At 37.9% G+C, this 14,835-nt stretch overlaps 1 protein-coding gene across 1 annotated transcript; it reads right to left on the bottom strand.

Moving 5' to 3' along the window:
• Positions 1 to 13,303: 13,303 nt before the first annotated feature.
• LOC110918024 (glycine-rich RNA-binding protein GRP1A) lies at positions 13,304 to 14,326 on the bottom strand. The gene is made up of 2 exons (XM_022162419.2): positions 14,079 to 14,326; positions 13,304 to 13,823 (listed from the first exon to the last, which is right to left on the bottom strand). The coding sequence occupies exons 1-2, from the start codon at positions 14,190 to 14,192 to the stop codon at positions 13,497 to 13,499; spliced, it is 441 nt and encodes a 146-aa protein (XP_022018111.1). The 5' UTR covers positions 14,193 to 14,326; the 3' UTR covers positions 13,304 to 13,496.
• Positions 14,327 to 14,835: the final 509 nt, after the last annotated feature.

Here is a 14,835-nt window from a genome sequence, read left to right on the forward strand (position 1 = left end):
AAAAGCTGTAAGTAGGTGGCATCGTTGGGTGCACCGCTAAGGCTAAAGGTAGCTAGCATCCTAGAGAAACGGTTAATGTGGGTCGGGGCGTCCTCATCATCTCGGCCATGGAATTGGATACTATTGGTGATGGCCTGCATGGCATAAGATGGAATTTGCCATGAATTTTCATTAACTATGGGTGGAACGGTGATGGGTGAGGCGAGGCCGGTGAAATTTTGGGTAGCTTGCTGATGGACGGTTTGCCTAGGGTTGGCCATTGGTTCTAAGTTTTCTGAATTACTAGAGGTACTAGAAGTAGGGCTATCGGGTGGTGTAACCTTAGGTGAGGTTTTAGGTGAATGGTTTGGCGAAGGTGGTGGTGTAGGAGGTGGGGTGGGTAACGGGGTGGAATCGAAATTAGGAAAATGAGAAGAGGATGACGAAGCAACCTGAGGGCCTTGGCCCAATTGAGATGATGACTGCTTGACTGGTGGTGGTGGTCCGTGCGAGCGCAGATGTGGCATCCACTACAAGCAAAAACCTGAACACAAGAAAAGAAAACAGAAGTTACTACGACTCAAGATGAAAATAAAAAAACACAAAACAAAATAAAACACGTAGCACGTATTTGTCACTGAAATCTATCAAAGCTAATGAACGCGATTGCCAAGAGTCCCCAGCAACGGCGCCAAAAACTTGATGTGTGCTAAACAGACTGTTAAAAACTAACTAAATTAGACTCTCTAAGCTAGACACTAATAAGCTTTAAATTCTAGACTCGACCTAAACCACACAATCGGCAAGTGTACCGATCAATGTAGTATAAACTAGGAAGTCCGGATATCGAACCACGAGACTCTATTTATCACGTAAACTAGACTCTGACTAGACACTGACAGACACGACTTTACTTGTTTATTTGTTTGGGGGGGGGGGTTACTGAAAACTAAGGAAATCTATATTAAACTACTAAATTAAACTAGAACTAGACTAAAGACGAACGAAGACTGTGAACTCTACTTATATGAGATCTGGACCACCTAGACAAGAATCCTGGATTGTTTTTAAGAAATTACCAATTAAGTTAAATGCACGAGTTATGGAACCGGGATCGTATGATACTAAACCTATTAAGAATCAACGAGGCCCCTCGACCCTTCTCAAGGAGAAACCTGTGACACTACCTAGGCCGTTAATCCTACCGGTTATTAGACTTCTTCCCAGTTATCTAATTTATTGTGTAAGTACCCTAATGTTGACCTATTCTTTCCCAATCCTAGATCTAGGGTAGTTTGAAGTAATAGATTTGATTTGATAGACTAATAAGACCGACAGGTAAACCAAGACATAACCTTTCCCAAGGCCTATCTAAAGCAATTCGCTACCAATAGCCCCTCACTTCCCAGTTATTAGGACTAGTAGAACACTAAGACCTAGCAAATTATCATTAGTTACTTCTAGAGGTTATCGCGCGATTCTCCCTAAAGAGTGAAGGTTTTCTTATGTGATATAGACACTCACCGAAGCCCTAAACCCTAATATGACTCTATGTTGTGATATAGACCGTCACTAAGAATCATATGAAGCAATTAACAATAATAAACCGAATCAAAGCACGCATACACATCAAATCATTAAATCAAACCTTTTACAAGACACAATCAATCCATAAACACCATGCAAATAACGAAAAAGGTAAAATCTTTATATCAATCCAATCATCATAGTCTAGGTGGTTTAAATGTTTAGCCAAGCATCTTAGTAATCAAACACAAAACGAAATTGTCTAACAAAGAATTCATCGTAACAAAGTTTCAAGAAAGTAATCGTCAAAATAAGGGATTAGAAAACCCGATTAAATCTTCGATTCTTCACTCTTGACTCGTACCAATGATTCCCGTGCCTTCAAATCTCCGATTGCCTTCAAAGAATGCTCCAAGAATGCTTCCAAGTCTCTCCAATTCGTAACTAGGGTTTCTGTTCAGTTTCTTGGGAATAAAAGTCAAACCCTAATCCTGAAATTCAACCCGGTCAAAATCAAGACCCTCGCGCGACGCGAGGGTGGTGTGGCGTCACGCGGCGCCTCAAAGCTCGATTTCTTGATTTTTTTATTATTTTCTGATTTCCAGCTTCTCCGACACGCGTACGAATCCCGTTTTTCTTCCGAACTGCTCGTTTTTCCTCGTTTTTCAACACTTTAAGCTACGGGACCTGAAATCAAAGCTTAACGTCAGCAGTATCATAGTTCTAACCTAAAACAGACTCAAAACGACTGAAAACTGACCAAAATATACACTATAAACAAATGTACTTTTCAGTACATCAGGTACCCAAATTCTGTTTTTGTGGAATTTCCAAATTCCATCATTTCCTTGTTCCAATTCTTTTAGGTAACCTTTCATTCCTTCGGCATCGTCCTTGATTGCCGTTTCCTGAATTTCCTTCAATTGTTCCATTAAATCTACTTGTAGATTTATTCTAAGAGCACGGACTCGCCTTTGCTTCTCGTGATACTTACGACTTAAGGCATCTGCGACTACGTTTGCCTTTCCTTCATGATATTGAATATCACAGTCGTAATCATTTAGGATTTCCATCCATCTCCTTTGCCTCATATTTAACTCTTTTTGCCCAAATATATACTTTAAACTTTTATGATCTGTATAAACAGTAAACTTACTTCCACACAGATAATGTCTCCATATCTTAAGGGCAAAAACTATAGCTCCTAATTCTAAATCATGAGTCGTATAGTTTTCCTCGTGCTTCTTCAATTGTCTGGAAGCATACGCAATTACCTTCTTGCGTTGCATTAACACACATCCGAGTCCTAATTTTTAAGCATCACAATATACTTCAAAGTCTTCTGTTCCTTCTGGTAAGGCTAAGATTGGTGCATTGGTTAATTTCTGCTTTAAAATTTTGAAGGCTTCTTCTTGTTTAGGTCCCCATTTAAACTTAATGGCTTTACATGTTAGCTTAGTTAATGGTACAGCTATCTTGGAGAAATCCTTAATAAACCGTCTATAATATCCGGCTAAACCTATAAAACTTCTAATTTCCAATGCAGTTTGCGGAACCTTCCAATTGGTAATTGCTTCTATCTTCGCAGGATCTATGTGAATACCTTCATGATTCACCATGTGTCCTAAGAATTGCACTTCTTGTAGCCAAAAATCACACTTCGAAAATTTGGCATACAGTTTTTCTTTTCTTAACAAAGTTAAGAGTGCATGCAAGTGCTGACAATGTTCGTCCTGACTTTTTGAATAAATAAGTATATCGTCTATGAAAACAATTACAAATTTATCCAAATATGGTTTACAGATCCTGTTCATCATGTCCATGAATGCTGCAGGTGCATTAGTTAACCCAAAGGGCATGACTGTAAACTCATAGTGTCCATACCTAGTTCTAAAAGCAGTTTTAGGTATGTCTTCTTCTTGAACTTTTAATTGATGATATCCGGAGCGCAAGTCTATCTTAGAAAAGTATTTAGCGTCTTGTAATTGATCAAAAAGATCATCAATCCTAGGTAATGGGTATTGATTCTTTATTGTAACCTTATTTAGCTCTCTATAATCGATACACATTCTCATCGATCCATATTTCTTTTTCACAAACAACACTGGTGCACCCCAAGGGGATGAACTAGGTTGTATAAATCCTTTGCTTAGTAATTCATTTAATTGCTTCTTCAATTCTAGCATTTCGGTAGGAGCTAATCGATAGGGTGCCTTGGCTATCGGTGTAGTTCCTGGAATTAGATGAATCCTAAATTCTACCTCCCTATCTGGTGGCAACCCAGGTAAATCTTCCGGGAATATATCTGGGTATTCTGAGACTACAGGAATTTCCTTAAGTTCCTTACCTTTAGTACTAATGATTACTGAAATCATATACACTATTCCTTGTTTTCGTTCATAATTAGCAACTTTCATTACTGATATGAACTTCAGTGGCTTTCGAGGTTTATCTCCTGTAATCATGATTACTTCTCCAGTAGGTGCTTGAATTTCTATAGAGTTTTTATCACAAATGATTTGAGCATGGTTGGCTATTAACCAATCCATTCCTAACACAACATCAAATTCAGCTAATTTCATAGGTAATAGGTTTGCAGCAAATTTATGACCTGAAAGTTCTATTCCTACTTTTTGCAAAACCTGATTGATTTTTACTGAATTCCTATCTGCGGTTTCGACTATAAAAATCTGCCCAATGGTAGTTAAGGGTAACTTAAGAGCTTGGCAGAATGAAGTATTTATAAAACTTTGGTTTGCACCAGAGTCAAACAATACTTTTGCATAAACGTCGTGAACTAAAAACGTACCGGCTATCACATCCGGGATGAGCTCTGCTTCTTGAGTGGTTAGCTGGAATGCTCTGGCATTCTTCTTAGTAGCTCCTTCAGTCGCTTTGTTATCTACTGGCTTGGCTAACTTAGGACATTCTGTTTTGAAATGTCCGGCTTCTCCACAATTGTAACAAATTATGGATTTCTTTCTGCAGTTTTCTTCACGATGTCCTATCATTTTGCAAAAATTGCAAAGTTTGCTACATTTTCCAAAATGTTTCTTTTTGCAAATTTTGCAGAATAGCTGAGTTGAAGATTGCCCTGCTCCTCTTTTCTTGAAACTACTATTATTACCCACCCTAAATCCTTGGGTAATTTTCTGAGCTAATTCCTTCTTCCTGTCTTCATCTCTTGTGCGTATCAGTTCATCAGTTAGGGTGTTAGCTAATTCTACTGCATCGTCAATAGTGCGAGGTCTCGCAGCTTTAACGATATTTCGAATTTCGCTAACTAATCCCCAAATATAACGAGAAATGAGTGCCGGTTCTGGCAAAGCCAGGTTAGGTACTACTCTTGCATATTCGAAGAATGTCGAAGTATAACCACGACAATCCACACCTAACATCCGATGAGTTAGGAACTTATTTGCCATTTGTTCCTTTTCATATTCGGGACAGAATTTTCTTTCGACAAGACTCTTAAATTCTTCCCAATTCATCGCATAGGCCACCCTTCTCCCTTTTGCTTGTAGCACTGTGTTCCACCATTCGAGTGCTCCTTCTTTAAACAGATTTGATGCATACATGACTTGATCATCTTGAGCACACTTACTGATTGCAATTACTGCTTCGGTTTTCTCTAACAAACGCAGTGATGCAGTTGCCCCTTCATTGCCTGCAAATTCAGTGGGTTTACAAGCAAGGAATTCTTTGAAAGTACAACCAGGTGTTGCAGCTTTCAGTTTCTTAGGGAGCGGCGTGTGCTGAGATTCATTATCATGATTATTGCCCCCATTTATACTATTACTGAAGTTATCTTCAGAAGTACGTTTACTAGGAATGATATGTTGCGGTTCGATTGGACTTTTTACAGCAACAACGAATGCTGGAATAGCATTGGCTATCCCTTGAGCAACAATATTTTCAATATCTTGTCTAGTCATATATTGATCCCCTGGATGTTGCTCTGACTGATTAACCTCATTTACCGGTTCATTACCAATATTTGCCATCTGATAATATATATATATATAATTTTTATTAGTATTTGATGAATAGCAATTATACACAATTAATCAGACAATTTACAATACATGTATAGTCAAAACTATCGATTTCTCAAATTCATTTTATATCGGTTATAGTATGCATCAATACACACCAATATTTTACAGGGTTTTATTCGTAGTTATGTTACAGACTGATTTTACTATTTACACAACTATAGTTTTACTACCCTCCTATCTCTCGCCACTTGTCGTTCTAAAAACGCATTTCCCTTTCATCATATTTCCAGGCAATTTGTCCCCCTATCTTCCTGATTCTATTTCCTGCATCCATCAACTCTTCACCAAAATGACGAAGTTCCGCCATATTTTCGTTACTCATTGGTGGATTAGGTAGGGGTTCTGGATCGAATTGTGGAAAAAAGGAATAAGGGTCGTTGACAATATTTTGAAATTGCCAATCATTTGTCCACCATTCGTCCATTTCTACAGGTTGGGAGTGAACTATTGGTTCTGGAATTGCTGGTTCAAAGTTCATAGGAAGTGGATTTTCACTAGGATAGGTAAAAACATTCGTATTGACAGGCTGAATAGTTTCACAGTTTGCCAATAGAAAATCTATTTCATCCTGAAAAGTTATTCCCTGGTTTTGGTTTTGATTGGAGCTCTCTCCAATTTCTGTCTGAGTTGGTCTAGAACCTTGTCCTACTTCCATTTCTATATCTTTAGAATATTCCTCAAACTGTTTTTCCATTTGCCTAGAATCTTTCTTGACTTCAGTTTCTATCTCTTGCTGTTTGGAAATTTCTTTGATTACAATTCCTTTTCCTTTTCCTAAAGGGTTGTTTATTTTAGGAAGTTTCGGGGCTGGCTTTTTCCTACGGATACGACTACCCCATACATAATTCTTTCTTTTCTTTCGTTTTGGCTTTGTCAAGGGTGGAGCCTTGAATTCTACAGGTTGTTCCACATCAGCAAAGTATCCAGTGAAATCTTGGGAAACTTCTACATTCACCGGGTAAAGATCGAGGTTCTGAAAGACTTCAGATATCTCATTCATGCTGTGTAGCATATATGCAAAATGCACAAAAATACTAAGTTAAAACTTTGGAACAAAGTTTAACAAATAAACATCAAAGTTTTATTGCACAATATTTGTACAAAATAACAGGAAAGAACACACTCGAATTTATTTATTTATTTACTGGGAAGTGCTATTACTAGAATTAGGGTTTTTAAAGATTTGCATGTTCTGCTACAGTGGCTAGCATATACAAATTTGCCCATTTCTCATCTAGCTTGTCTTCCTAAGGTGATTTATTGATTAATCCCTGGGTTTCCTTTTTAATCCTCTTTTCTCGGATTTGCTCTTTACTTTTCTTGATAATCATACTCCTTTTTCTAGGAGAAAGCGGTTTCTCATATTGTGCTTTTCGCACAAATATTCCTTCTTCATGAATTGTAGGGAGTTTTGAAGATGAACTTCCCTCTTCATAGACTGACCTATCTAATTTAAGATAGATATCTTGCAGCTTTTGCTTACCCATACTGTAACTAACAAATAATCAATTTAATAAAACACATAATCACATAATAGTAATCAGGAAAAATTAAGTATCTCTAAATACTTAATTAGTTTAACTCAGTGGCTCTGATACCACCTCATTTCTATCACGGCCCCCGACCCGGTTTGACCCGTTTCAGGAGCCGCGGGACAGAAATCCCGTGATATTTAATTATGTGATTTTATTTAGCAGCGGAAGTTTATTATTGTCAGGATCGTTTTAAAGCTAAAACTTTTCCCGGTTATTTTATTTCACAATTCGGGATAAAACCCCGATAATTTACAATAACAAGATTTTATTGAGAAATCTTTATTTTTACAAAACATATTTCTTTTATTTTATAATGAGCCACTACTTTAAGCCTGCACTGCTTTCCCAGCACTTTTCCTGAATTACAATAGATCACCTGAAACATGTTTGAAAAGGATTTTGTCAGCGGGGAAATACTGAGTGAATCATTCATTTTACTAAAACGACACATTTGTTATAATTTACAGTATTAAGAGTTTTTACATATGTTTCAGATATCAACCAACTACCCACAATATTTGTCACTCGACCGTATCTGTGACTGTGGTCATATCACCATTGGCTGCCCCAATGAATGACGTATATCACTTAATTTTAGGTTCGCCCACCTAATGTGATTAAAACAGTAGTAATGTGCACAATACCCACATACTGGCTGTAATTTGGTGATTACATAAACTTAATCACTGTAACTTATAATTCTGGAAAATAATTTGGAGTATTGTAAAACAATTGATAAAAAGAGAATGACTCACATTGCAGTTTTAACACGGACAGAATATGGATTAGCCTTGTTAACCTAATTTAAATAATAATGCACACAAAACCGGGTTAGTGATCAATACAGCAGTTACGATAACTCACGAGATCAAATTCTCACAACGAACGACAAAGTGCGATACTTAAACATCCATCGATTTAACGACGAACGACAAAGTATCACCCTAATGTGGGCGGCACTTAAACATTCATTGGATATATTGATCAGTCGGAAAATGAATCGTAATAGCGATCGAGTGATTACCCTGTTTTGCGGCAGCACTTCGTGATCAGTGTGTGTTTAATTGTAGTGTTATTACTCTAATTCGACGTATACAGAGACTTTGGACGTCGTTTTAACTTCCCTGTTCAAGTCCCAAGGTCCTCTATTTATACCCGAAAAATAGCCTTGCTTACGGACCGTAAGCCGTAACCCTTACGGTCCGTAAGGGTGCGGTCTAAATTATAGGGTAGCCTGGTCAGTGGTATAGGCTTGATGAATCAATCACCTCGAGAATTCTCAGTTTAGACAACGAAATTTGTTGATAATTATCAACTAGGGTTTATCCCCCCTGAGTTTTCCTGATCCTAATTCCGATTGTTCTGAAAATTTTAGGGTTAGTGCAGAATTACTTGGGTGTCTCAATTAGGGTTTCCTTATTATCTAATTATCATCATCCTAATTATGGATTTTAATGAGAATTGTTACAAATGGCATTGCATTTATAATTCCTTGTGCCACTATGTGTTGAACGACACTATTATCCATTTGGTTTCCATTGTTATTGTTGTTCGGATTCTCATTATTCAGATTATTGTTATTCGAGTGGTTGCCGTTCTGAATATTATCATTCTGGTTTTCCTGATTCACTTCGTTGTCCATCTGAGTTTTAAACAATTGCCACTTATTAATCTCACAAAATAATATTTAATACAACCAATCACACAACACACAGGTTGATCAAAAACGTCGAGCATTGCGACTTTTACTCTTTCTTATAGTATGCATCTATTACACACCAGTACTGGAATTAAAATTACAATACCGACTGAAATTTAAAACTACACTACTAGTAATAGGCATCCGTAGTTTTTTTTAACACATACACACATATATTATTATTATTATATTACTATTATTATTTCTACCGTTCCCACCATCACATTCATGGATATGGATTCATCCAAAAATCCATATTGTGCTCATCGTATTTCCATACGAGACGCTCTCCCACCTGTCGCATTCGTACATTACTTTCTAAAATTTCCTCACCAAAAGTCCTAAGTTCTTGTATGTTTTCTGCACTCATTGGGGGTGCAGGTTCTAGGACTGGGTTCGGAATCTGGGGTGCGGGTTCCTGGTACGGGGGTATAGGGGCCTGGTATGGGTAAGGATTCTCTAGAATCTCCCTAATGTATGCATCGTTATTAAAATAGGGATCTAGAGTATCTAACCCTGGGTAGGCTCCTAGGTTGGATGTTGGCACATCTTCGTGAATCGGGTAGCGTTGCACATAGTCCCTAACATCATCCCACCAGGGGTTGTAATTTGGGTCTAGGGGATTTGGTGCAGGTACCCTAGGTATCTCCTCCGGGTTGAAATCATGCATTTCTATTTGGTTTTCAGGGTTTTCTATTTCCATGGGTTGATCAGGAATTGGTGGTTGTGGTTGGGGTGCTAGCATTTGCTCCAGGTTTGGGTCAGCTGCAGTGGTTGCTAAGATATGGATATTAGCTAAACCCCTATTGAGCATATCCTGGGCATAGGCATCGGTTTCTCTTTTCGCTGCGGCTAATACTCTCTGTTCTTGTAACTTTTTCATACGCTCATGTGCTCCCCTACTGAACCATCCCCTCTTTTTCTGAGGAAATGGCTCTTCAGATTGAGCCTTAAACACAAAGATTCCTTCTTCCGTATCAGCAGAGTACCCCGAGAGGGCAGGCTGAGAAGAGGAGGTGCCTTCGCTTCTAGGCGAACCAGACAATTGACGATACGCGTCAGATGGTCCTTGGTCGCTCATACTGTAAACTAACAGATAGTCAGATAACACATAACAAGAAAATACAATTATGCACGTATTTTCGTAATTTATTTCCTAACACTTTGAATTTTGATGTCAGCAGAACACTTCTGTGGCTGAATCAGTGGCATAGCTCTGATACCACCTTCTGTCACAGCCCCCGATCCTTGATTCCCGAGAACGGGCGGCCGCGAGCCAGTTTCGGTGGTATCACGTTATTATCCAATTTGGCAGCGGAAATTTTCATCAGGACCGTAGTTAGGAAATATTTTATCAGAGAAAACCACCATATTTTATTAATATTAAACACATGGGTAAAAACCCAAGTTTTCAGTATACACACTTTTATAGGAATAAATCCTATTTTATTTAACAAAACATCTATTTTATTCTTAGGTAACTTTATTGCCACTTTTCCAAGCCTTCAGTGCTGTCCAGCTGGCTTCTATTTGGCTTTCACATTTTGTTACCTGAAACGCGTTTTAAAAACATCTTGTCAGTAGGAAACACTGGTGAGTGAATCCCAGTTTAATCAAGTTTAAGTTAAACCATTTCACAGTGTACAGTATTGAGGGCGCATCCGCAATTACATTTGTTTCCAAGATATAACAATTAACATCAGTGGTACTGTCGTACTCAACTTGTGGAAATGTTACTCCTTGACCAGGTGGTAACAAATTTTGTATACAAAACCCCAACATACCCACTATAATTGTATTCTTACAAATACTCAATAACTGTTATTCGCATGGAAAAGTATTTAAGGTTTTGTAAAAACATTTAACAAAAAGAGGATTACTCTTATTGCTGTTTTAGGGTTTTCAGTAAGGATTTCCTGGGAATAATCTATAAATTACACAAATGCACATGTGTTAGTATAATAACCCATTTTAACATTAGTAATACCCTCCCCGAGACGGCATTCCAACGACTACGTCGGGCAGAACCACGACAGCCGTTACGGAACCCTAGATCAATCGGGCAGAGTATCTAATACGTCTCCAGGGGTTATGATACTTACATCGTAGTAGAACCTCGCTATTTAGGGGGTATTAGACTCGGGTATAATGCCCACTATTCAGAAATTGAGATTGAGAAACTGAAATGAACGAGTTTCAACTGAAGGCCCGTTGCCCTCTTATATAGGGTTGTAATTGAGGTTTCTCGCGACCCGCGTAAGATAAGGCAAGGCCTTACGCGGCCCGCATCAATGTTAGTCAACGCGTAGCTTGTCCGAGTCATTAGGTAGGGTCGCCGGGTGTTGGGCCACGTGGCCGCACCGGGCTGTTCCACAATCTCGATCTCACGCGGCCCGCGTAAGGGTAAGCTTAAGCTTAAGCGGCCCACCTAAACTTAAAATTCTGATTTTTATTTTATTTTTAATGTTATATTGTATTTTGGGCTAAGTTTTCACATATGGGGTATATTTAAAGACATATTAGGATATTTTAAATATTTTTAGGGTGTCGGAAAAATAATCGAGGGTGTCGGTTTTCTTGAGGATTGTTACAAGATGGATCAAGCATTCACCACATCTAGATAAAAGTTGTAATTCTGATGTGAAACAAGATTGTTTTCTAACTTCAAAACTCAAACCTTTATTTAAAATGGACCAAAGAAGAGAAGGTGACCGAACCTGAGAGCAGTATGAGATCCAAATACCTTCAAATGGCGAGTTTCTTGCTGAAGAACCAAGCCTCTTCAAATAAGCCCCGGAATTCTATGGTTCCATCGAGTATCCTCATGCATCAGAAGACCGATTGGGGAATTTGGATACAAATTCGGATTTATTCAGGATATAGGCTCACTTAGATTAGAACATGAAATTGGAAAATTAGGGTTTTGGAAAACTAACCAGCAACGTAACTTTGATCAAGAGAACAGCCGCCACACCGGTGACCCCATCGAGCAATGATGCATTCAACAAACAACCCCACCATCCGGCACTAATCGAAACCTTAAGAAGTATATTGTTGAAAAATGATAAACCTAATTTTCATTTGCGTTAGCAGAGATGTTAAAAAAACAGAATCCTATGGTGAAGGGGACGACCATCCGAATTCTCCATTTATGAGGGAGGTTACCAGTTATGCGAATTTTGTACTTGAACAGACCATGCCAGGCAAATCGTTTCATGGTAAAAATTCTTGTATAGCCTTTTTGCGTCTTAAATTATTGACTTATTTCCTGTTATACCCCTCTCAAATGGCTTGCATTTCCTTGTATATATTGCTTCAAAATTTGTGTGCGTGATAAAATTACATTTCTATCCATCACATTTATATATACTACAAGTGAATGGCGACTTGAGTTTTCTTTTTCTTTTACATTTTTGCTCCTTTTTTTTGTCTTTTTTATATTTTTACCTCTCAACTTTCAACATTAACATTTACAACCCTTTAATTTTCTAAATATTTTGTAATCGAGTTTTACGTGTTTATAAAATAAGTTGATTTATATTTCGACATAAATTTTTCCCGGAGATTAGTTTGATCAAATATAATATGTTCTTATACTTATAATAATAATAATAATAATAATAATAATAATAATAATAATAATAATAATAATAATAATAATAATAATAATAATAATAATGACAATTTACGTTTTCAGTTGATCTACGTTTTGATGTAAATTTTATTATTATTATTATTAGTTGGTTTCCGTGCTTATTTTTACGTACGCTTTCATTTGGTCTACATTTTAACGTAAAATTTTGTCGCAATGCACGGGACATCTACTAGTTAAACAATAAACGTAAACTATTTCGGTTTATACACCAGGTGGAGTGCCCTCTCTTCCTCTCCTTCACATAATTTGTGTGCCTTCAGCATAATTTGTACACAACATGCTTGCGCGCTAACAGGGATGAGATTGGTATTTGGGGCATGTTTGGTTAAGCTTTTTGAAACAATTTATTGATGGGGCTGTTTGGTAGAAGAATGCGACATGTGATGATTTACCATTCAAAGGTTACCTCTTAACCATTCAGATTTAAGGTTACATGTTATTCATTCAGAAGTTTTAAACCATTAAGAGGTAGCATCTGAATGGTCATTAAGATGCTACCAAACCCCTTATTGGCTTTTTCCCCTCACATAAACCTCATTGCCAAACATCATTTTAGAGCTTATGACTTTTCAAAACCCCAATAAGTCACTAAGTTGTTTCAAAAAACTTAGCCAACCATGCCTTTGGTATTTGGTACCCTACCAAAAATAACGACAGTGAATAATATAGCAATGATATCAGTACAATACCAATAATGCAAAAATACCAAAACCGAAATCGGTTACTGGTATTCCGTAAAATAAATGTTCTATCCCTACGCTCCAATTGTTGCTATGTACCCCGTATACTACACAAAGTCACAAACTATCTATTGAGATTATTCTGTTAAACCCAATAAAACATCAGTACAAGAAACATAACTAATGGTGGCATTGCAATTCAATATGGGGAGAAACAGAAACACCATGTTCACTGATCAAAATCAGAGTTTGCATTACGAGATCCAACTACAAGTCAAAAACAAAGAAACCACCAACACCCTTAATCTAATAACACCAGCATAGCATAGAACAACAAACAATGTCCCAATAATCTATAATAATCTAATTCCAGTTACCACCACCACCACCCCTAGAGTAGGAATCACCACCTCCATATCCACGGTCACGGCTACCACCTCCATAACCTCCATCACGGCTACCACCGTATCCACCACCACCTTCACGACGACCTCCACCGTATCCACCACCACCTTCACGACGACCTCCACCACCACCACCACTGCGAGACTGAGCCTCGTTGACTGTAATGTTACGTCCATCGAGACTCTGACCGTTCATTCCTTCAATCGCATCTCTCAACGAGTGCTCGTCTCTAAACGTCACAAATCCAAACCCTCTTGATCTTCCGGTTTCACGATCATTGATAATCTGAACACAAATCATCAACAATTTCAACATTCATATAATTACATTAAACATTCAGATATTTACACCAGACAACCCTAACTAGCAAAAACAAACAAATTCCTCAGGTTCATTAATTAAAAAAAAAACAGAATAACAAATCAATCGAACCGATCAGATCAATACAAGCAACACAAAAGTAATATATCTACAAATGGTAGTAAGAATAACATGAGAGAGAATAATTTCTATGATGTTTAATTTATGCAACAAACGGACCTTCGAATCGACGACCTCGCCGTACTTAGAAAACGCTTCTTGAAGTGATTGGTCGGAGGTGGCCCATGCAAGACCTCCGACGAAACATCTGTACTCAACATCAGCAGAGGCCATTTTCGAATTGCAGAAGTTGAGAAAAGCTTCAAGACTGAATGAAGAGTGATGGTGATAGTGGTGGTTTAATATAGGGGAGGCTAGGGTTTGTTAGGGTGCGCAGTGCGCTCTTTCCGTTACAATATTGCATTGTTGTGTGGTTTAACCGTGGTTAGTCTTGGTTGTAATTGTTACACTATCGCAGTGTTGTGTGGTTTAACCGTGGTTAGTCTTGGTTGTAATTGTGGTTAGTGAAAAAGTAACCATGGTTAGTGAAGATATTATTTTTTTCCGTGCTGGAGATATTTTTTGTACACACGTGCTCCTGTCGTTTTTGGTGGGTTACTTTGGACTCGTGATCTCTTGCTCCTGTCGTTTTTGGTGGGTTACTTTCGGCTCGTGATCTCCTGTAATAATAACATTGATTTGATGATAACTAGCAGTAAGACTCGTGCGCGTTGTGACGCGATACATCATCGTAAGCATCGAATAGATCAGATCATACGTTATGTGATGCGTTAACCATATGAAAACAAATGTTTCGACGTATCTGATTAAACTCAATGTTACCTATATAAGCATTGGAGTTGGATCAAACACAAAGTAAATCAAATTGATACCCAACAATCGTAACGTATTATATGTGACCCAAGTCATGCATAGA

Source organism: Helianthus annuus, chromosome 16, assembly GCF_002127325.2.
Source record: "Helianthus annuus cultivar XRQ/B chromosome 16, HanXRQr2.0-SUNRISE, whole genome shotgun sequence".
NCBI lineage: Eukaryota > Viridiplantae > Streptophyta > Magnoliopsida > Asterales > Asteraceae > Helianthus > Helianthus annuus.